The 24479-nt window shown below is 37.8% G+C and overlaps 1 protein-coding gene across 1 annotated transcript in view; it reads left to right on the forward strand.

Annotated features, from left to right (window-relative positions):
- Positions 1 to 20918, forward strand: part of DARS1 (aspartyl-tRNA synthetase 1) — a 37833-nt gene extending 16915 nt beyond the window's left edge. The window contains exons 5-16 of the mRNA XM_039555021.1: positions 2757 to 2859; positions 4119 to 4199; positions 4649 to 4708; positions 12470 to 12581; positions 14355 to 14489; positions 15368 to 15515; positions 16433 to 16579; positions 17618 to 17660; positions 18294 to 18374; positions 18901 to 19012; positions 19401 to 19472; positions 20278 to 20918. Of these exons, the coding sequence (XP_039410955.1) occupies positions 2757 to 2859; positions 4119 to 4199; positions 4649 to 4708; positions 12470 to 12581; positions 14355 to 14489; positions 15368 to 15515; positions 16433 to 16579; positions 17618 to 17660; positions 18294 to 18374; positions 18901 to 19012; positions 19401 to 19472; positions 20278 to 20369 (1186 nt within the window). The 3' untranslated portion in view covers positions 20370 to 20918. The remainder of the gene's footprint in view (positions 1 to 2756; positions 2860 to 4118; positions 4200 to 4648; positions 4709 to 12469; positions 12582 to 14354; positions 14490 to 15367; positions 15516 to 16432; positions 16580 to 17617; positions 17661 to 18293; positions 18375 to 18900; positions 19013 to 19400; positions 19473 to 20277) is intronic.
- Positions 20919 to 24479: the final 3561 nt, after the last annotated feature.

Here is a 24479-nt window from a genome sequence, read left to right on the forward strand (position 1 = left end):
TTACTTATTCCTGCTGCTGTGGTGAATGTTTTGCTGTAGTTACTGGCATTTTGTTAAAATATCTTGTTTCTTGTTGTGACTTGAACTGAAAATGCTATTTCAGTTACATCCCAGGAACTACCTGTTGGGATCAAAGCAGAACCTTCCAGGTTTCTGTAGTTTATGTTTGATGCAGTGTTAGGCACTTCAGACACTTCCAGCTCTAGGTCTTGCTGAGCATGATTCAAACAGAGCTCAAAACACAAGCTTTTATTTCCATACCAGATTAAATGTGGAGTTTAAATGAGGAAAAGCACATTTTTTAATTATCAAATGAAAGTTTAGAGGAGATGAGGGTTGTTTATAAATACAAAGATGGTCACACGCAGTGGGAACCTTCCTAGTGCTTTTGTGTGCCCAGGTAATTACTTGAATATTTGGTTACAGGGACCTACACAGTTAGGAACTCAGTTAAAATACATCTTAAAATTATGGCAAATGTGATGACTAAGGAATGCTACATTTTTAAATATGTTCCAGATCAAGAAACATGTTTTATTTGCAACTCCAGCATAGAGATGGAGAGAAAGCTCATTTTATCCTACGTGCGAAGTTTTAAAGTTGTTATGCAAGTTTGCAAAGCAATATTGCAGTTACAGTGATGTAAAAGTCAGTTTCTTCCTGTATTTTTCATCTGATACCATTTTCCATGTCTTGAATTCCTTGCATGTTCTGATCAGAGCTCTGTACAGACTTCGCTAGCACTTCTTCTTCACGGGTCTACTAATCTAATTATGAATCCATCAGACAACACATTTATATTTAACTATTATTTTCTTTTTCACTGTGCAAGGAGTTTCCTTCGATAAGTTTGAAACATTATTTGCCGTTATTAGTGAGAGGGCTTTTATTCAGGAGAGTAGAAACTGGTATTTTCAGTGAAGACACTGCTAGTCACGTCATTAGTGGTGTTTTCTGAACATTTGCCAAAATGTTGACATGGAAAAGGAAGTGGGAAAAACAGATAGAGGAGAACTGTTTAGGGGAAAAAAGTTCACATAAGAGTAAAACTTTAATTCTTTTAAACATTCACACATTGGAAAAGCAAAAGGAATTTATAGTTGTACTTAATGCTGGTTTAGCATGATATATTCTCATAGATGATCATGCTCTCTTGCATCCAAAGTGCTGCATTGGTTCCACAGTCTTTTTAAGGACTTCTAAACAGAATCATTTGTTACAGAACGTACTTGGAAGTACTTGGTGTCATTTCAGTTATCCTTTCTCATATTTGTTGCCTCTGCTAAAGTAATGGAGACGGAGGCTCACCCATAACTAAGTGGATTCTTATTTAAAGCTTGCTCTCAACCTCTGCTTTGTACAAATTTAGTTGTGATTTGAGCAACTGTAGCTCTTCTAAAGTGTAAATGCACCAGAAGAACACACTGTTCACCAATTTAATGCAGTATATGGAATTACCTAATGGTTAAGTAAGTCAAGCATATGAAGCCCTTGGTCTGTATTAACTTTAGAGCAGCTAATAAGTTCTACCACCTGAAAATATTACCATCAAAAAATAGCGTAATCAGCTAAAATACTCAAATTTGGCTTTTTATTTTTTAGTTAATTGGAATTTACTTATAGTGCCACTTTTAGGTTTTGAGAATTTGATGCTTGAATGTTCCACTGTTACTTGAATATCATCAGATTTTTCAGGATTTTTACTGCCAAGTTAAAAAAGCGCTGGGTTTTTAAAGTTGAGGGTTGTTAATGGCTCTTTGCTTTGCTGGTTTCAGCAATGGCTAACTTGTCTGATGACATCCTCACTCACCTCTTATTATTTGCAGTTAAATTGTGGACCTGATACTTTCCTGCTGTCTAAGGGCTTAGGTGGTCAAGTGATGTACAGAAAGTGCTTTTCAGCTTTCTCAAGGCGGCCTCACAAGTGAAAGATTGGTTGGAACATTAGTTTTCCTAAAAAGCAACATTTTTAGATATTTGGCCTCTTGTAAGCTAAAAGAGAGACAGAGTGAAAATATATTTCCAGTGAGGGTGAGATTATCTGTAGAAAAGTGCTGGTTTGAAGTCCAGTACCTTAAATGCGTAAATAAAAACTGCTCATCCAAATTCTTTTCTCACCTCTGACTCTTGGGCCTTTTGTTACTGCTTGCTTATAGCACACATACTTTATATCAAATATTTGGAAGACTTTCAGGATGGTGTGTGGTGTTTTAATGTACTATTAGTGACTGTTAGTGGAGAGCAATTAGGATGTCCCCTGTCACAGAGAAATGACTTTGGAGCATCTTGCATCTTTCAGTAACAAGTCATGTAGTTTAAACAAGCCGAATCAGTTCTGATTTTCCCCTTCAGTTCTAGGCCTTCCCTTCAGTTTGTTGTTGTGCTGGTGAAGACACATCTTGCAGATAATTGCATCAGCTGACACATGGAAGAGTGTCTGTGGCCTACAAAAAGGGCTCTGTCACTTGTCAGTTTATGTATAAACACAGACACACACAGAGAATGGGCAAGCACTGAACTTAATCATAATTCTTTCCCTCACAAGTTTTCCATCCCAGTTTGAATTTATTGTGGCTGGGGATATTTTAGCAAACTCCTTCATTATTCAGTTATTAGATTTAAAAGTAACTCCAGATCCTTAGCTCTGTTCTGTTGTTCAGCAGTCCATACAGTAGATGAATGTCCTGGTGCTCAGTGTGATGTGCTGCAGTGTGCAATGGAACTTACTGAGCTTTCTGCCCTCTCTTTATTGCTAGCATCACCAAAGAGAGCATTGTGGACATAGAAGGCGTTGTGAGGAAAGCATATCAGAAAATCGGAAGTTGTACTCAGCAAGACGTTGAGCTTCATGTTCAAAGGGTAAATTTCTGAGCAAATGGAGCACTGGTTAATTGTTTGATAGATTATCTGTTGAGACTGTCTGTCTGTCTACACATATGAACTTTGTCAGTAAGGAATCCCATGCCAGAGAAATAAACTGCTTTAAACTACAAATTTCAGCATATCATATGTAAAAATTAAACACGTCTGGTTTTAAGATATTTGGAGTTTATATTTTCCTATTTTTATCTGCCATTTGAATTACGAAAATAAAGTATCTCACTAGAACAATTTGGCTAGGAAAGCTTGTAATTCTAGTTTTTGATTCTTAACTGCAGCAGATACTGGAATAAAATGTGCTGCTTTTTAAGTGCAAGTCAGAAGTTTCTTCTTTATCAGAGTTACAATCTTCCCCTCAATACAATGGACTGGAATACATAATTCTCACAGAAATAAACTCTCACTGGCTTACATGGAAGCTTTTGAAATCTAAAGTTCCTGGAGCTTGTGCTGTAGGGGTGGAGGAAGTGTAACTTTATAATTTGTTTAAATAGAAAGCATATTTAAACCTTTATGTAATATCCTTTTTTTTGTAAAGGTTTTTGACTAAACTGTATGCTTACAATACAGCTGAAACCCCGTCGCCTCAGGAGGAGAGCACAATGGCTATTATGGCAGTGAGATAAATTTTAGCTAACAGCATTGGGGAAAACCTGCAGATTTTGAAGAAACATTTTTTAATATGTGTGCAGATTATCCTATGCTTGATTTTTCTGAAAGAACATCAAATTCACTGCTGCTCTATGAGCAATACTAGACCGTAAGGCACAGCAAGGTGGTTTTCATTCTCTGATTGTATTTTAGGTATCTCATAAATTTTTGAATCTGAAACAGCTCTTTCAGCTATATTCAGATGATAAGTAAATAGTACATTAACAAGGAGAAGAACAGGATGATCTTGCTGGAACCAGAACCTAAAACTCAGTGAAATTTGGTATATTCGGAGCTGGCATTCAAAAGGCTTGTCCCTCAGGCTCGATTGAACTTGCTCAATTTGGTGCTTCCCAGTAGAAAAAAAAATATACTTTAAATCTTTCAAAGGGAAAGCAAGAACTAAGCACTTCAGTATTGTCAGGAGAATGCACCATGTGTCTATCTCAAGTACTGGAATAAAATCACAGCCTTAGAGCGAGCAGCCTATGCAAACACTGTTTCAAGTCTGCTAGAAATATCCTTTTGTAAATCACACCTCCTTTTGAGCAGAACCCCATGCTATTTCTGTTCTTTCTCAATTTCAGATCTATGTGATCAGCTCAGCTGAACCCCGACTGCCCTTACAGCTGGATGATGCTGTTCGACCAGAAGTGGAAGGAGAGGAGGTGAAAACTTTGCATCCTCAAGTGCTTTTTATTGTCTTTGTAGCTGAACAAAAGCACGAAAGCCAGGCAACTTCCTTAATGCGGTGATTCTGGGGGTTTGTTAGGCTTGCATTTTACTTCCTTTGTGGATCCAGAAGCGTGTTCAACATCTCCATAGCTTTGATGTCTGCTGAACTGCAGTAGAAGGTCAAAACCAGAGACTTTCCAGTCTTGTGTGTGTCTGCTGCATCCTCAGAGTTGGGTTCTGCCTCTGACCTGTGGGGGAAGTTACACCTTAAACTTCGCTATGCTGCCAGTTTGCTGTATGTTCTCTCTAGAATGATATAGAAGTTCTGCTGAACACAGAATTAACCTTTGGTTTTTAGCCAGAGGGTGGTTTTTGTTTTGTTGAAGTTTTGGTTTTGTTTATTTTTTGGATGTATGTGTTTTCACCATGTGCTTTTGCACAGGATGGAAGAGCTACTGTAAACCAAGATACAAGACTGGACAACAGAATCATTGATCTGAGGGTAAGGAACATGCAGTGTTGCAGACTTGGCTTCAGGTCTTTATTCTTCATATTTCTAATCCATGAAACAACAAAAGTCATGGATTTGATGGAATTGTATTGTTGGCCAGAAGAAAAATAAACATGTTTTGTGGTTTTGCATGGTATTATGAAAGCACAGGATTTTTGAATCCTAAATGTTCGCCTTTGCTGACATTAATTAAAGAGCATATATTGGTAGTTCAAAGGCAAACACTGATGATTTGACATGTGGCCATGTACATCCAGGCTTTTATCTGCAAAAGTCAAAGGTGACTGAATAGGGACAATTTGGAGACGTTTTTTCTCAGATGTAGTTTTTGTTATCCAAAGCCTGTAAAGAGCTTGGTTTTGAAGTATAAGATGGAAGTTCTGAGTTCTAATGGGCAGTTGAGGTGCTCTAATGCATGTCTTGACAGAGAAATTGTACCAGGCCACGATACCAATCTCATTCTCTTTGTTTCTTCCACAGCAGTCATGTATTTTCCTTTTTTTTTACATGAAACACCTTTCTTTATCCAGGTCATAGAGACCCAGCCTTCTGTGACCTTCACAGACCTCCCAAATATTTACCATTTCTGATCAGCAGCAAAATACTGTCTACTAAATTACTTACAGAACTTTGATTCTTTTTTAATGAAACAGCAGCTAACACTTAAGTGTGTAAGTAACTAACCATTACTGACTTGAGGCATCCTGGCCTTTTCCCAGGCTTTTTAGCCATTTCAGGCTCTCCACAATAAAGTTTTAGTCAACATTGACTGAAGACTGTGCTTAGCTCTTTTTTTTTCTTTTTCTTGATGTCTAGTACTGCCTTCTAGTTCTTGATAATGGCAGTTTGGCAGTAAATCAATCTTTGCACCTGAGAAATGAAACAAAAAAGTCATTTATTGGAAAATTTGGAAAGGTTTCTGGCACTGAGATATTTAAAGCATTTCAACATCTGATCTCCATGTTTCAGCAACTAAAACTACTTGTGCCAATTGTTTTACTTGTACCAAAATTAATTGCTTTTCACTTGACCTTATGTACCATACTGAGTAACTTCAGTTTGTGATTACCTTTGAGGATACTCAGTATCTCATCATATTGGTCTCTTCATCTGTCTTAAATTAAGCTGTTAATGAAAAGAATTCTATACTAATGATTGAAAGTGAAAATCATTTGAAGGATCATCATCTTATGTAGTGCTAAGGCAGTGTACTGAATTGAAGGGAGAAATCTGGGATGCTTGAAGTGCAAGCTTTATTTGAACATCTGGTGATGAATAAAAATAACCAGCAGCCCTCCAGAGAAACCTAAGAAAATCCATTAAATTGAAGAAACACCTGTATAATAAACTGGAAGGAGCCATGAGCCCCAAAGAGATCAGAGAAATTATACAAAGGGAAATAACATTTAAAAATACTGGGTGAAAATGGCTTGGAGGTATCCTTGGCTGTAATGTAGTTGCGGGTATCTGCAGAGCAAAGCCTAAGAAGGTAAATAGTAATGGAAAAAGAAGGAAGACTCATGCTAGAATAAACACAAGAGATGGAATGGAAAGGGCTGGACTAAAGTTCTTCTGTCCCTGTACACATCCAGTAGTCTGGCATGACCCTACCAATACTCCTGAAATATCTTTGCAGTACAGCAACAGGGCATTAGTTGTCAGTATTCTGCCTGGAGGGTGCAGCTGGTGACCTCAGTGGATGTTGCTGTAACCTCTTCTAACTGGTGTGTCCCAACCATTGTTGGGACATCATTTCTTCAGCAATGTCTAGCACCTTGTTTTGAGCTCTGAACCTTAACTCTGTGTTAAGGAGCTGTTTTTCTCCTTAGTTCCAACAGCTGCTGCAGTGTGGTGCTAAACAGCTGTGTCATGCTGAACAGGAATTCAGGTTAGCTTTTGATGGATTTGGTGGAAGGATGAAATGCCAGATCTCAGTACTTCATCCTCTGCATACACCTGTGGCTGGGTGTGATCTGGCCACAGCTTGCCTGTGGTCAGGCTTGGGTATCTGTCTTGCCTTCCTCCTCTGCACAGGAAGAGTTTCTGTCTCAGACTGTGTCACATTTCTGTCTGTCTTTTCTGTTGCACCTTTCATTATTTGTTTCAGAACAAAAGCAGATTCTAAATATGTGTTATTTTAATCTGTTTTTTAAAGGGAGTGCTGAATAAGCAGAAAAGGTATTTAGTGAAGAAAGGGGAAATTTCAGTGAGAACATGTGCATGTAAATATACACATACATATATGTATATATCCTAAGCATTGTATGTAAGGGAATCACAAGAGTAGGAATACAAAGAAACTGAGATAGTAGCAATGGATTTTCAGTGATTTGGTTCCGTAGACTGAAGCTACTGGAGTACAAATGGGGCTTCAAAGAGCCTTTAGTGTTTCAAATGCACAGCATAAGGAGGCATGTCCTAAGGAGGATTGGAAAACATGACGTGTTATCTGAAACCATTGTTCCCATAGCTGTTCCTTCTAGGAAAACCAAGTCACAGGCAACAGGGAAGAAATTTTAACGGAATAGTTCTAACAGATGATGTGATGATCTGTTCCTACTAGTGTGGGAGGGAGTCCAGCCACAGATAAAAGTATCATCTAGTTCTGGTGCCCCAGTTTTTTAAGGAAGAAGGAGGTTACTGAACATCAAAAATAGGGACACTGTTATTTTGAGAAAGATTTAACAAACTAAACGCACAGATCTTGGTTAGGCTCAGACTAAAAAAAGTCCTTTGTATGCAACTAGAATTATTTTTGTCCATAAATGCAGTATGTAAAGTAGTTAAGTAATTAGCTAATTTTAAGTAGTTACTAACGAAGGAGTTAATTGGATGGGGCCAAGTCGTGATAAAGTGGAGCTGTGAAACTCAGTTATTACATGAATGAAAAAAGCTGGATTTCTGAAAATAGCATCACTCCACCCAGCTATGATGTATACCAAGGAAGGTTTGATTGTGATGCAATACAAGGAGTGTAATTAATAATAAGGAAATTACATTAGTGGAGATGAAAGATGCAAAGTATGTTGCAAAGATTGCAAGACTTCCACTCTTGTGTACATGTGAAAGTAGACTGAGTATTGCAGTGAATTATTAACAGTCTTGCATTTTGTTTGCTGAGAAAGATCTCTCAGAAGTGTCTGGTAGTTCGGGGTTTTTTAAGGTTAGGTATGGGAAGTACTTAAATGCCAAGATGCCAAGCTACTGCTGTAGTTGTTATTGTGATGTATGGAGAGAAAATGGTGTTTATTTAGGGCTGAGGGGTTTTGAAAATCATTTCCAAAGAATGATTGCTGGGGAAGAATGAACTTGTTCTTGGTGGGTTAACTCATAAAATACAGATCACACACTTGGAGTAGAAAAGTTGGTGTTTTAGAGAAAAGAGAGCTGGTAAGAAGAAAGAAAAGTCCTTGTATAGACTAGATTTTCTTTCACATAACCACAGGTGACTGTGAGGAAACCACTGTTGACCTAAGTATCTGTTTTTCACGATGGCTTAATTAAAGTCAAACCACTTGATCGTAGAGATGTTTGATTTACCATTAACTTACCAAAACAGTTTAAAAGGGCAAAGTAGAACCCTGATTCTGTTTTTAAATCTCTACTTTTCTGCTGTTCTTGAGTTTCACTGAAGTATTCGGTGGTGTGTAGACTTCCCATGTCTGTAAAAAGACCTGCAGAAACTGTTATTTCATGAAGTTCTGTGGTAGATGAAAAGCAGTGAAGAAAAGACCTGTGAAACACTGATTTTTGTAGTTTGCTTCTTCGAAATACTGGTTCAGGTTTATCAAGTTTTAACGACCAGTGAAAGAAACACTAATTCTTGGGTTTTACTTCTCAGATTGTCTTTGAAAAAGTCTGAAGAAAAAATCAATTCAGATTCACCCAGGTTTACAATGGACCTGACTGATGTCCTTGCTCTGGCTTATTTTTTATGTTCAGCAGGACTTCTATCTTAATGGTATCTGTCCAAATGTGACTTGAATTATATGCCGTTTGCAGTCCTGTTGCTGCAGTTCTGTCTGCTAATGCCCAGCTCATTGAGACCAAAGCAAAGCCATTTTAGGGTCAATATTATTCTGTTTATACTGCTCAGGGTAGAGCATTAACATTAAACTGTATTTTTAGTAGTTTATGGATGTCAGACTGTGTTACGTGATAATCCAGCTGTACACTGATCTTAATGCACTTTTTTTCCAAATACTTGATTACTTCAAGCTTGATTTCATTGTGTTGGATTCAATTTCCTCATTGCAAAAACTGTGTTTTTCCTGACTGGTTCCAAGCGGTAATGAACAAGCAAATGTACAATTTATTTTCTTGTGGGAAGTGATTTGGCAGTGAGTACATACACAGTCCCAGTCATTTAGACAACAAACTCCATGTTCATATATTCTTATACTGTAAGTAATATTGAAATTTGAATAAAAGCTGACTTCAGTCACTTTGGGGTTAAAAAAATGTTATTTAACAGAAATTCTGTTTTCTAGCAAAACCTTCATTTGTCCTATATATAGTAGAGGAATTGCAAAATTAATTACATTATTTAATGTATGTTACTTAAAAGAATATAGATTACATTATTTAGCCAATTATGTATTTAGTGGTTGCTCCTGGTGGAAGATAGGTAGCTACAGCAGGCAAACAGGAAAGCAAAAATGAGGGGAGAGCAGAACAAATCCTCCAGCTAATGTGAGAGTAAAGAGAACGTTCATAACTCCTCATATCTCTGCATCGGTCTCACCTCTCTGAGATACAATCACGGTGGTTTGAACTGCCCTCAATTCCACTGAAACACATTTGGTAGCACACGTGCCTGTTGTTCTGACACTGCATCTTGTGCCAAATGAAAAATTATAATTGTTTTTATAATCTTACAGTGCTCAGTTTTATCATTAATATCTTCCTTTGTGGCATCTGAATAATAAACACACAGGTGAAATTAGAGTTAGGTTATGACTGAAACTTGTACTTCAGCATTGTTCTCCAGACTTTTCTTCTGTTGTCTGTAACAAAGGTGATTATTGAAAATAATGAGTTTTTCTGTAAAATTAATTTTGCAGACTGAGTTAAAACATTAACATTGTTAATGGCAACAGCATTTAAGTCTCATAAGTTTGTTTCTGTTTCTCCTTAACTCTTGAAGGAATATTAACTATCTTTGCCATAGTCTCAGGTAAGATAGTTTGTCAATATGTATGTGGAAGGGTTCATATTGGAGTAAACACTACACAAAAAGAATGCCATGTCAAAATCTTTTTTTAAGACAAAGGTAAAACTCAATTAATTTTGGCAGCTGTCTCTATCTTTAGTTTGCTGTATTTTACCTAAGTGTGGAAGCTCAATTTGTGACTGTGTTACTTACCATTGTACCAAACATGCTGCTATATATAGAAGCATCTCAGTTACTGAATTATTTTCTTCAAATTAATTTGTTCTCTTTGTGTTCTGAGCATCACACCAGTGCAAAGAATGTTACTATATCTGAAAAGTTTTTTCTCCATTTTTAAAATACTTGGAAACTGTAGTGGCACGTAAAACTTTTGAGGCCATTGATACAACTCCATTGCACATTGTCAGATGCAGTTCTTTAGGAGCTTATCTCAGATGTCTTGGTGGTCTGTTTAATTCTTACAAGGGGGCTGCAGTATCACAGATTCCAACAGTTATCCATGTTGGCAGTCTCTGAATGAATGGACACTGAAACTCAGCCACCTTTGGTGAAAGAAGAGTGGTCTTGTCAGATCTAATTTGAGGTATGGAGAATTGCAGCTTGTTCTTGGGCTGTAGTTAAATAAAAGCTTCAGTCTCCAGTTCTGTGAATTTGGCTGGTTTCATAAATGCTGTTTCTAAGCATAATTTATCATTATAGATGGCTTAGGAAGACAGAGTCCTTGCCCTGCATCCTCACAAAGGGCAGGAGGAGTTGCTGCCTGATGATCCTTTGTTACTGGAGAGCTGTGTTAGGTGTTGACTGTGTTTCTTGCGCAGTTTTAGGTCAGACCATGTAATTGCTTTCAGACCGGGTTTAGCAACCAGTTTTCTTTTTCCCGGGACTGTTTGACTTAGGACTGTGTTCTCACCTGCTCTGGCATGAAACTACTGTTGGTTCACACCAAATGTAGAAGAGGCACTGTTTCTATCCTGCTTTATGTAAATGTTACGCATCTTCTCTCAGCAATTTTAGATGTGTCTAGTTCATCAAAAACTTTATTGGGAAACTCAAATGTGACTGTTAAAGTTGTCAACTCTTTCACCTTTCAAGTAGGAGATGGTTAAGAAAAAAAATCCCTTTGAATCATCCTGGTACTTGGATGTAACACTACCAAATTTTGCCTGTAACTCAGGCAGTCTTGCCATAGGTCTGATTCTGGGAGACCAATGTGGAAAAAGTGAAAAGGTGAAAAACTTTTAGGGTACTTTTGTAACTGTTGCTCAAAACCTCATTTCCTTCATTTTGAACATTTGGAGTAGCGGCTGTGGTCTATCAGACATGTGGTTTATCAGACAGTGAGAACTGCTATTATTTACTAGTCTCAACCACTTACATGCCTGAAATATTTCATTGGTCAGCTAAAATGGCAAATAACTCCAAACAGCTACAGATCTGCAGTATTATTGCAGTTTTCTCTTTGGGTTTGTTGGTGAAGGGATATCTTTATCTTGCAGAGATGATGGATGTGGCTTTATTTCAGCGTTTCTACTGACAGTCTGTCTAAATTTGGCTGCTTATATAATTTGTTTTGGTTGGGGGTTTTTTGTTTTGTGGTTTGGTAGGAGTCATGTGAAAAAGCCCACAAAGCCTTTCTTACCCTAACTGAAAAGCTGGGTGAAAGAGAAGTAAACAGTGCTGTGACGCAGGTTGTCGTAAAGAGCTGTTCTCTTGGTCGTTTGCAGGAACTCGTTGGTCTTTTTGTACCCTTTTAGGTTACTCACTGTCACGTTTGAGATGCTGAAAAGCACAAAATCAGATATGGGTTCAGAGCTGATGCCTTGCAGTCTTTGCAGCAGTCACTAAGGTGGTTGTTTATTCTTCATGCCAGAAGTGTTCAGGAACGTTTAGTGTAGCAGCTCAATTGTGTCACATGCATAATCAAAATGATCGATTCAGCTAAATCTGCTTCTGTTTTCAGCTAAATGTACTTTTAAAGTAACGTGAAAAAAAGAACTGCAGTTCATATCAACAGGTGTTATGTGGGCTGCTTAAATGTTGGGAGTTCAAACCTTGGGGTTTGGATGTTTTTGTGGCAGTGTTGTATGTGGTTAACGTGTGGCTGTGTTTTTACATGAAAAATGTTGCATTTGGTAGCCTTTAACAGACAGACATTTCTAGCTTACGTAAGTTATTAATGGCTTTGCTTTTATCATGCACTGTGTATTCTGCAGCTGTTCTAGTTTAGTGTGCTGAAAGCTTTTTAATAGATTTAGTGCTTTTATTCAATTTCTTACTATAAAACCTTTATTTGCAGAAGCACATCTCATAAATCAGTTATTTTTTTAAAATGTAGAATTGACCATAGTGCCTTGTTTGTAACTGAATATGCTATAAATGGAAATTAATAATTTCTTTGGTTGCCTTTGGTGTTTCCTTCTGTGTAATAAACAATTAGTGATTTGGACTTTTTGCTGTTTAGGCAGATACAATAATCAGGTATTCCTGAGGGAAGAGATTCATCCTTCCAGCTGTTCAAAAGAAGTAATAGAGTCAGGAAAAACTAACTTAGGATTCATTATTTTATCTTCTTCTTATAGACCTCCACTAGTCAGGCAGTCTTCTGCCTTCAGTCTGGTATTTGTCAGCTTTTCCGAGAAACTCTTATTCGCAAGGGATTTGTGGAAATTCAGACTCCCAAAATCATTTCAGGTATTGTATATGTGATCCAGCTGCTACAGGTGTGCTTCTTTTCCAGTTGCTCAGTGTACCTATCTGACAAAAATGTAGTAAGTTTTTATTTAAAAAACATAAAGTTTTCTTTCTATCTTAGATGCAACGTAGCAAACTTCTAGCAGGTGTTGAGTTGTTCTTTACTCTTCTCCTGACTTGGGCTGTTAAAAGAATGGCAAGAAAAATACTATATATACCTGGTTTATGTAATTGGCAATTAATTGTTTAATCCTGATCACATGCATTATTCTTCCAGTCAGTGTTCTCAGTGTTGAGCACTGCCTTTTCCATTCTCAGTATAAAAAAATACCACTCTAATTTAGATTAAAAGCAGATTCCATCATAAAGATGTAGCAAAAAACATGGTATAAAATATGATGCCATTATATGGCACAATTTGTCACTTCTTTAGCAATGAGAATGTGGCAAAATACAAGGTGGTAGACCTTTTTCTTTTTGAAAGTGTGGAATAACAGCTTCAGCCTTAAAGTCTGGAAATGTAGATTTTGCTTCTAGTTCTTTTGGTTTGCTGTATTGTTTTCAAAAGTCCAATGCCTTGATTTACTGATGGGGGTTTTTCTTCTATCTTATTGGTGCTCTTTGAGGTTTTATTGATGCCACTAAGATACATGGCATGGAAAATTAGAGCAGAACATTTGTGTTATTGTGTTATTGTTTGTACATTTATAAAGTGCACACATTTTGCTTACTGAATTTAATGCTTCTGTATTTATATTTTGGAAGGCAGCTCTTGATTGAGATAAAAAAGGAGCTTTTTTACAAAATGCATGTAAGCAACTATTCTTTCAACATGAAAATTGTCATTGAACTAGAAGATTGGATGACTTTTTCCTATGGAGACAGTTATATAGTATGAAGTACTAAAAGGCTCCCAAGTAGTTTATTTATGTAGGACCTTTGAGGAAGTGTGCAGTTTGCCTTTGAAAGCAAGCAAGCTTTCAATCATCAAAGGTTGGATGAGACCATATTTTGTAAAATCAGCTAAGTTAAGTCAATGCAATCCTTATTAAACTTACAGTTTAAACATCATAACTGTTTTAAGATTTGAGGGTTTAAAAGTTACCTGTGTTAGGCCACTGCACCTGTCATGTCACACGCTGGGAACTGGCAAGGTAAAGTGGTGCAGTTTTGGTAGGTGCTTTGCAGTAAGGAATACAAATGCATGTGATCCTTGTTCCTGTAGCTGTCTGTGAAAATTGCCTCAAACTGAGAAGAAGCTTTATAGCTTTGGCTCATGCCCTCTTGTAAGGCTGGTATTGGCTGTGAGAGATATTTATGCCTTCAGTTAGAGAGGATGGTCCTGGCGAAACAGGATATGCACTTTGATCTTAAGCTCTGCAGTGAACCCCTGGCAGCCTGAGCAGCTGGCAGAGACTGGTTTCCACAAAAATACGGGGGTGCTGGTAGATGTGTTGATACAGACATGTATTCTCTGCTGTTCTCACTCTAAGGTGAAGGTCAGCTGGAACAGTAACGTTTTAAACTACCCCAACTAAATTTGCAGATTTGCAAGGTGTGGCAGTCCTGAGCTGCAAAATTTACGTTGGCATGAGTAGATGGATGCAAATATATCCTTTTCCTCTTATATGCTTTGAAGAAAAATCTCTTTCTGATCTTTAAATGTAAGACCAATAATCTATCATTCTACCTCTGTTTTATTTTTTACACGTTTATTTTAATAATTGTTTAATTTTATTTCAATAATTCCTTATTAAAGCACTTGCTTTCCAGCTGCCAGTGAAGGAGGAGCCAATGTGTTTACTGTATCTTACTTCAAAACCAGTGCCTACCTGGCTCAGTCCCCACAGCTGTACAAGCAGATGTGTATATGTGCTGACTTTGAAAAGGTTTTCTGCGTTGGGCCAGGTAAGAAAAGCTTTGCTTTATGCGATGTGTGAAGTGTGCCCTGGTGGCTTTTAGCAGCTGTGGTACAAGTAAGATAACACACACACACACTAAAGCTCTGAATGGTTTCACTTGGTGTAGTTTTACTTGCCAAACACGAATTTCAGCTGAGCCAACTGATGACAGTAAAGTTGACATAGAAGTTGCTGTACATGTACCAAACAACATTACTTAGAACAAGCTTACTTTTAACTGGGCTGTTAGTTAATAATAAAAAAAATGAATGATTTCTAGTCCCATGCTCTTTCTCAGAAGCTGATAGGACATAGCCTCTTTAGGTGGCAATACAACAGGTTTTCTTCGAAAACCTCAAATGGTTTAAAGATACATAGCCTCTAAATGCTGGAAAACAAGTAAATAACAGTGTATAAAACAAAAAAAAAAATTCCAAGTAATTCAGAAGATCTTAAATTTCTTGGTAATCACTAACAGATGAGTCATGGTTTATGGGAAGACGTGTTTATATTAGACTCATGTACCCATCCCAGAAGACACACATGTGTAGAAGTCCATTTCCTGTGAAAAAGGCGGTTTTCAAATCTGAAAGTTCTTGTGTGCTTGCAGACTTGTCTGTTTTTTCCACTTGTGTCTGTGGGTCTAACTGGAGATCCTCTCTATGGGTTGTGTCTGTCTTGTATCCTTTGAGTACTACAGCTGCAGTAATGCTGTCACTGTTATAAATGATGCTCTGAGGCTGCTGGTTTCATTTGTGTCTTTCAGTGAGAATTTTCACGTCTAAAGTCATCATGTCTGTCTAATCCAAATGCTAATGATTGCTATTTTTGCAACTGGAATGATAATTTCAGGTCAGTTAGGATTTCTGTTGTTTACTTTTACAGTATTTAGAGCTGAGGACTCCAATACACACAGACACCTGACTGAGTTTGTTGGTCTGGATATTGAAATGGCTTTTAATTATCACTATCATGAAGTGGTAGATGAGATTGCAGATACCTTGGTGCAGATATTCAAGGGGCTTCAGGAAAGGTAATAAGAGCACTTCCTTCTTTTAACGAGCAACTTTCTTTGTTTGACATCTCTTGCACTGTGGTATGAAGTAGGCAAGCCTTTTAGCCTCAGTTTGTCAGATGATCATTGGCGATCTGATTTACAGCACAACTTCAAAACATATTTTTGCTTTGCTCTCAACTATTTCTTTGTGCCTGACTTTTAAAGTTCACTCAAGCCATAGGCCAGTAAACTACTTTTAGCATCTCCTGGAGTATGCTGGCTTGCACTAAGAAACTTGCTGTCTGCTGTTGAAAGGACTTCCTAAGAGTAGTGATGCGTCAGTAATTTAGAATGTCCTTCTTTTTGTGCCACTACTGGTGGATTTTTCTATTTCAAAAATTATTTTAATATTTACTATATAAGAAAGTTTTCCTGAATAAAAATTACTGTACCAGCCTGCATTTGTTCCATGATAACACCAAGGATTATTTTCCATTATTCACAGTCTAACTCATTAAAAAGCCAGGCTAGAAGTTTAGAAAGTGGTTTCCATTTGCTTTCAAATTAGACTCTTTTGCCAGCAGAAATGCAAATCTTTATCTGTCCAGAGGGAAATTTCTTGTATATATTTGATTATTACTCAAATCAGAAAAGAACCCAGGTAAATACTACAAATCAAAGGTATGATTTCTCAGTGCCTTTACTGTGAAAATTTGACCTAGTCGATTATTTCTTACAAAAGGAATTAAACTGAATAGTGAAATATCAGCATCCTTGAAGTAGATGCATTAACTTTGTTGAAACAATTCATTACAGAATTTCTCCAGAAGTGGCTTTAATACAGTTTTTATATTGCAAGAGGGACCTCTTGTGGCAAAATCACAAAATCATTATTAGGTGCAAGTTCTTGACTATTTTGTATTTGGCTTCTGTTCTTGTTTCTTCATCTATAGATTCCAGACTGAAATTCAGACAGTGAGCAAACAGTTCCCATGTGAGCCATTTAAGTTTTTGGAGCCAACTCTGAGGCTGGAATACTGTGAAGGTGTGGCCATGCTGCGAGAGGCTGGTGTGGAGATGGGTGATGAAGAGGATCTGAGGTACTTGGCAGTACCTTGACTGTGTCAGAGTCTTGGGAAAGTGGTAGTGAAGTGTCATTTTGTACTGTGCACCTGACAGCCCTCAACAAGGAATCACAGCTGTTAGAGGAATAAACAGCACTTCTGTCCAGATCTCTTGACAAGTAAATGAGTGGATGTGAAAATAGTCCTTTCTTTTAATGTAGGCTATGGGTACAAACTCTGAAATCTGAAAGAAAATAACCGACAACATAAAGTGACAGCAACTTGAACCTTCTAAGGAAAAGAAGTGTTTGTTTGTCCAGCAATTGCAGTCCTTCACATGAATTGTCACATGTCTTTGAATAGGATTAAACAAAAAAATTCTGCTGCCTTAAGGTCTTTCTTTTAGGTAACACCTTTCCATTTCTTCCTTCCACCTCTCAGGAAAATGATGAAACAATCTTGATAAATTCCCATTAATTTACTGAGAGATGGTTTAATTAGCAGTTTATATATAAACTTTACTAAAGACATTTAATGAATTAAAACATTTGTGTTCTACCCCATAATATATCCAGCACCATTAGGGTAGTGTGTGATTTTAAATTAAATGATCTGTGCGTCAAATAAAGTTTCAATCATAAGAGTTTGATGGAGGAAAATTGTTTGCTCAACAACTGTTCATGGTGTTTCTCACTTACTGTGTCATACACAAGATGTATGGCAATAGGAAATAGAGTACACAGTTCTTCAGTAATCACAGTATGGTGACTAGGAAGAAGTTATATTAAGAGCAAGAATATTTTTAGGTACCAGTTAATTTAAGGGATTTCTAGGACCTTAGGTACTGGTTAATTTAAGGGATTTCTAGGACCAATACAAAATATTTAGAAACAAATAAATATACTTTATTTCTGCAATTTCTGTGTGCACAACCCAGAAAAGTCAGAAACAAGTACTAGATTTTTAAGGGTCAGGGTGCAGCAGCTCTGTAGCTTGTAATCTTTTGGGCTTTATGAAGTATATAAGCAGTACAAATTTAAATTACTTCATTTTAATGTTGATAATCTTTTTCAGCACACCTAATGAAAAACTCCTGGGACGCCTGGTAAAGGAAAAGGTAACAATTATTTTAGAATAAATAAATTTGTCACTGAATCTGAAACCTAATGTTGTAGAGTTATGGGATTGATGTAAATACCTACATGTAGACAGTATCTCAGAACACGCAGAAGTTGTGAAGAGTTGGTGATTACCGTTTTTTAATTGTCTGACTGCATTCCCATTTTGGTGCTCTGTATTTCATCTACTGTCAGTTTTGTCTTTGTCATTAATAAGCTGTTTCAAACCATTTTCAATCTTTTATATTTATTTCTATCATATGTTATACTGAGGACACCAAACAGGGTAGTGTGTTCCAAAGCCAGTTCTTAGGAGAATTAAAAAAAATAAAAAGGCAAACCAAATTCTAACAAAATCTATGAGAAGATGAGACCTTTGGGAGGAAAATGAAAGTACCTGTTAGAGCAACACATTTTACTGCTCAACATTTGTAAGTTTACACTAGAAGTAGTATTGAAAAACTGAGAAAGAATGCACCACTTTTATTGATAACTTAGACAATATTGTGGGAAGTTATTGGGGAATTTTTAAAAATTTTATTTCAAAGATTCACTGGTTCTGTCTTTCTCTTGTAATTTGTTCTTTGTGTAGTTTTCTCTTGTACTAATTGTTCTAAATTACCTTCTTCCAGTACGACACAGACTTCTATATTCTTGACAAATATCCTCTTGCTGTGAGGCCTTTTTATACAATGCCAGATCCAGCCAACCCTGTAAGTAAAATGCCTTCTTGTTGTCAATGGGGTTTTTTTCCTTTTCTTTTCCTTTTTTTTTTTTTTATTATTCCATGTAGGGATAACTTGACAATGCAGATAAAGTATATTTATATGACCATAGAATTATTGAATGGTTTAGGTTGGAAGGGACCTTAAAGATCATCTAGTTCCAGCCCCCCTATGATCTGCTGTTACAATTAAAATTCTGATAACAAGATCAGGTCAGGGTTACAAGATTTGTCAGATGTTTTCAGTTACTCTTTACTGGTGAAAACATACCAGAAAGAAATGAGCAAAAGCTGCGAGAGCTTTATGAAGAGATCTCCATGGTCAAACACTGCTGCCATCACTGAAAAGTGGCAAAAACATTCTTCCAGGGCAGCAGACACTTTAAGCAGACACTTTAGCAGAAAATAGTCATTTTTAGAGCTTTGGATATCGTAAGTGAAGTTATTGAGAGGTGAATATTTGCAACATATGCAGTAACTGTAGGTAGGAATTAAACTCCTTTTTGTGTTTCCAGAAAACCTCTAACTCGTATGATATGTTCATGAGAGGGGAGGAGATCTTGTCTGGAGCTCAGAGAATTCACGACCCCCAGCTGCTGACAGAAAGAGCAAAGCATCATGGCATTGGTAACAAGACAGTTTAAAAGAACATAAGTCATGGTTGGATTTGTGTCCTTTAGAGGAAGAATTTGGGGCAGAATTTGTTATATGAGTGGTAAAATCACAGTACTGTCTCATTCTTAATCCATCTAATTCTGTTTAACCATATAGAGTGGGGTATTAAGAAGCTAGTGAGTCTTCCAGCAACACCTTGCTGAATAGTTATTAACAATATTATATAACAGAACTGTTACAGTCATAATTTCTAGATAGCCCTGGACAATTTATATGTTCAGTGAGTAAAACCTCACTGTTAGTTTGTAAATTTTTTGTTGTGTTTGTAGTCCTGCAGTCACTTGTCTGTTTGGCTTGGGATTTATTAAGCAGGTGAGAAACCAATATTTTTCCTTTCTAGATTTGGAGAAAATAAAGGCTTATATTGACTCCTTTCGGTTTGGTGCACCTCCTCACGCAGGTGGTGGAATAGGTAAGTGTCTGGTTTCTGTTTAGCCTAACTTATACTGCTCAGTCTCAAGGAGAGCTCAGTATAAAATTCAGAATAGTGACCTTGTTAGGTAAATTAGTGGGGCTGTTTATCCTGGAGAATTTAAGGAGAGAAGCTCAAATGTAAGGATCATCATAAAATAAATAGGCAAAATATTAATGGCACAGTCTGGCAAGTTTAAAAAGGAGGTGATCACAAGCAAGGGTGCCACCTCACTAGCCAGGCACATCACTTTCAAATCTGACCAATGAGGAAAATTTAAGGAAGTAAGAAAAGTGTATTATGTATGGATTTATCAAAGTCACCATCATACCAGCAGCCACTGGTCTCTGTGTATTTGACAAAGCTGTTTTGTAGGGAGGAGAAATAAGTGATTGCTTCTTCTCTTTGGGAGCATGCAACATTTGCAGGTAATCCAATATAATTTAGGCCAGTTAGAAGTGACACCAAGGAAGCTGAAGCTACATCTTTTCTTCAGAGTAGATGGTCCTCGTGGCAAGGTACCAGCCAAACAGGAGATACCACAAGAATTAACCCTGGGTTCAAGCTGTTCCTGGTGGAAACCTTAACGTAGGAGGTGTATGGAAGAACAAGTGTGCATCTGGTTCCACGCCATCATGGCTGGGGTGCTTATAGCCCCATGGATTAGGAAGTTCCATGATGGGAACAGCTCACGCTGTGCTCACACTGCTGTGTGAGGCTGGCTTCAGCTGGGAAGCACCTGCAGCTCCTTAAGGGTTTTGAACAAAGACTGACTGTGTTGCTGGGCTGTTTTCCTCTGTTGTAGGGCTGGAGAGAGTAACCATGCTGTACCTGGGGCTACACAACGTCCGTCAGACCTCCATGTTCCCGAGGGATCCCAAACGCCTGACGCCCTGACAGAAGCTGCTCTGAGAGTTGGGAATGCTCTGCCAGGCAAATAGGATCTGGCTGCAGGCATAGCCCCTGCTGCTGATGAACGTGTATTGATTGATTTGAGCATTATGATATGCAATTAAAAACAAAATTCTCCTTTATTAAGTGCCACAGTAATTTTTTTTATCCTTAGTTGTTTATTTAAAGTAAACTATTTTAATGGATCAAGACTCTTTGTATTGGCAACTGCACATTTTTAATGAAAATGGAATACTTTGAATTAGCATTTTAGTGTCACATTAAATCGTATCATTTTTCTAAACATTTTAATAAATTATGCAATAACCATTTTGCATTTTTAACTTACATCAGCAAGATTGAATATTCTGAAGTACTGGCTCCAAGATAAAGTGACTGGATGCTTGCAATTTAAAAATCTGGAGAGACCAGGCAGTTGATCATTTACGTGAGTGTCAGGTAGGGAAGCAGGTGAGAACATTCTTAACAAGAAGTCTTCATAAGAAGTTGTTAAAACAGGTTGAAATAAAGCTCACAAAGTAAATTAGATACAAATCTGTCTGGTTTTTTGCTTTGTTTCCTCACAAGATAATAATGAATCAATAAGGCTTTTTTGGTTTGTTTTTTTTTACAGATGTAATAACTGTCTAAAGTTTAAATTTATTTTCTTTCTATCTCCTCCCCCCTTTTTTTTTTTTTTTTGAAAGCTGTATAAAATCCATAGGCATGGTCTTTATTTTATGTTACTATTTGAGAATGGTTGCAAGTTTGCACATGCTCATGGAATACATAAGGGAAATACAATATTCTCAGAAAATAAATGGATAGTGAGTTTGAGAGCAGGTCATGTGTTTTCCTGCCTGACCCACCCTCTGGGCTAACAAACAAAACAAGGATTTCATGCACCAAGGAAACAAAACCCAAATTATGTAAGCCACCCTATTTCAGAGGTTTTTTTAATCTATAAATGCTGTGAACAGCCCATATTTGTGCACGTAGAGAAACTGAATGTTTCTGTAAGGCAGAGTACTTCTGAAATTCTTTGTAGACATACTTTTTCTTAGATTATTCACTTACTTGAACTCCTCAATTTGCAGCAGTGCACAAAGCTACTTCTCATCGTCCTCTTCCTCTCAACCCAGAGGATGTTCCTTATATTTGCAGAGGCACCAGTGTATCTGAAACTTCCTTTTGTGGACTGCATCTGAGAGTTGGTTTTCAAATTTAAAACATTTTGTAAGTGTTGCTGCCAAAGACCAAAGGATTAAATTCCTGACTTGGGTACTGCAATAGTTACTCTAATACTCATACATATTTGTAATTCCTGACTTAATTTTTGTTTAACATTTTACATGATCAAGCTTTCAGTAGGAGGTACGGTTTTGGATGATTCTGTGTTATTGTTGCTACCTTGATTTTTAAATGTCAGAGAAGTCACATATTGGTTCTGCTACAGAAAGGTCAGTGAGGCTGTGTATAAATTGTATAGAGTTTCACAAAAGGGCAAATCATCTTTGCAGCTGCCATTGAACAAGACTTAATTTTAATGTCTTATGACAAGAGTTCTCCGTTAGAAAACAATCATACTAAAGGTCAGGTAAAGTACTGGAAATGTAGAAGTTAAACTTTGTTTAGAAGTCACACAATTCAAGGAATAACACTTTGGAGCTTTGTTTATGAGTCTGTTGTAATTAATTTACTGTGGAATCCTCCCCAAATTATTAACTTGAAAATCTTACATTGTACCCAGTTGTACTTTGCAAAGCTAAGTGGATTATAAACACAGCTCATTGTCACAGACTTAGTACTGATGGATCCAAGTTTCAAAACTGTTGTTTATTTAGCTAAGCCAACTGGAATGAATTTTATTTAGTTACTTTTGTTCATACAGAACTGGTAATATATTCCACTTTGGATGTGCATTCTTCTAACCAGGAGCAAAATTACTGACTTAAATTTCCTGTCCACAAAAAAATATCCTGGGTGCTGTTTCTTGCTCTTGATTTGGCAGCAAGTTTTGTGCATACATGCCTTAACAACTGTGCTTACACCAATTCTGTTAGGATTTATTTAAACTTAGCCTGTAGCTTGATTTATTCACAGTAACTGCACAAGAACAAGAATTCGGATGGAGGCCCCGATTCTTTTGTATGCTGAATCCTTTCATGCAGCCTTTCTTAGCTAACAGAAAATAATTATGATCATAAATCAAAATGCAAAATGCATTTGTCCTGAATGTCATCTTAACAGGATACTTTAGCGGGAGCTGCACAGTGTTAGAACGTAGTTTGAAACCCTGCAAATAATAATTCCAGACCTTTATGGTGTTTTGATAGGTAGCAACTCTGGTGTAATAGTTCTGGAAAAGTAAAACCTGTACTGTTCTTTATTTCCAGTAACTTGCAGGAAGTTTAGCAGCTTACAACGAGTCCATTGCTGCTGCCTCTCCACCAGGTAAAATGGTTTTGGTTTTGTTTTCTTTCATAATATACAGATGGTAAATACAGTAGTGCAATTTTCTAAACTGGTTTTAAGGAACGTTAAAGCATATTGGTTAGGAATGGCCAGGGAGTCTGCTCAAAACAAAGCTTCAGTTTGCTTCTGAAGTTTAACTGCACCATTTTCCTGTGAAAACCCATCTGTGTTTGCTGAGCTGTCTGAATCTGCCCAGTGGGAAAGAGGACTCGGGCTGTTCCTTTGGCAGCCAAGTGCATGCCTGGCTCCCCATGGCTGCCCACACCTGCTGGGTAACCCTGGGCAGCACCACACAGATGTTTGCTCCCTGCCCAGTGGGCCAGGGGAGAAGGAAAGGAAAAGCAGGAAAGCTTTGTGCTCTCACCCAGTGCCTGTCAATTCCAGGCATATTGGACACCACTCCATGCAAAATAAAGGGATGGAGGAGAATGCCTTGACAATATCTGTTGTGGAACACCATATGGCTGCCTTGGACTGGTTCATACTGGGGTTCCAGAAACTTCGCTAAATAGATTTTATTTACTGTTTCTTCTTTGGGTAATAGTAGATTTTTTTTTTTGAGAGAGAGAGAAATTACCTAGGATGGATTATTTCTTTTAAAACAAGCCTCACAACCAACTTGTGCACATTTTTGCTAGTGTGGTCTCAGAAAATACGCAATTTCCTCACCAGAAGCGTTTTAAAAATTACCAAGTTAGTTCTACAAGTCTCTTATTTTCTTTACCATTTTGCAGTTAAGTCTCTGTTCACGGTATGGCAAGCACACCATAACATGAACTAACACTTCTTCAGGAGGCTGCTGGTACTGGTACTTCTGAAAGGGTTTCAAAACTGAAAAAGAGCCCTTAGCTGCTTTAATTACAGCAAAATTCCCAGTTTAGGCAGAGATGAATGACTTTTCAGGTGGCAGAGCAATTCTAAGCAATTTTTCATAGATGTTGAAGTGGTTCCTGCTGGCAGGTGCTGTGTGCCAGCAGCTGCCATTCGGGAATGGCTGTCAGCCATGGCACCGCTTGGCAAATGTTGTCTTCAACCATCCTACAGCGGTGCCAGTGAGGAGCCAAGTGTCCAGACTGTGGCCTAATCCTCTCCTAGCTTAATTTACACCCTTACCACCTGGGCCAGTTCTTCAGAAGCCAGAGATGCTGCATGGCGTGGGTCTCCTCAGCGAGCAGCTGCTTAAGTGCCTCCTGCACACAGTGTGGGGATTGCGTCCCTCGGGAATTCCTCAGCAGTGCCCTGGCCACACCAGAGTAGTTTTAACTCCAGCTACCATAGCTGATTTCTTCCTGGGGAAAGCAGTGCCTTGTGGAATCTTCACTGCAGCTACTTCGCTGAAGATGCCCACAGCTGACACCTCCACGCCTATTGTGTTGGTGTCGCCAATATAAGAAGGGCATGTAAGTGTTGGAGCAAGTCTAGAGGAGGGCCATGAAGTTAATGAAAGGAGTAGTGCACCTCACCTGCAAAGACAGGCTGAGAAAGTTGAGGCTGTTCAGCCTGGAGAAGAAAAGGTTGTGTGAGCAACCTATGCAACTCATAGCAACCTTTCAGTATCTGAAGGGGCTACAGAGAAGGTGGAGATGGACTCCTTGTCAAGAGCTGTAGTGACAGGACAAGGGGAATGGAGACAAGCTGAAA

This window comes from Corvus cornix, chromosome 7 (assembly GCF_000738735.6).
Source record: "Corvus cornix cornix isolate S_Up_H32 chromosome 7, ASM73873v5, whole genome shotgun sequence".
NCBI lineage: Eukaryota > Metazoa > Chordata > Aves > Passeriformes > Corvidae > Corvus > Corvus cornix.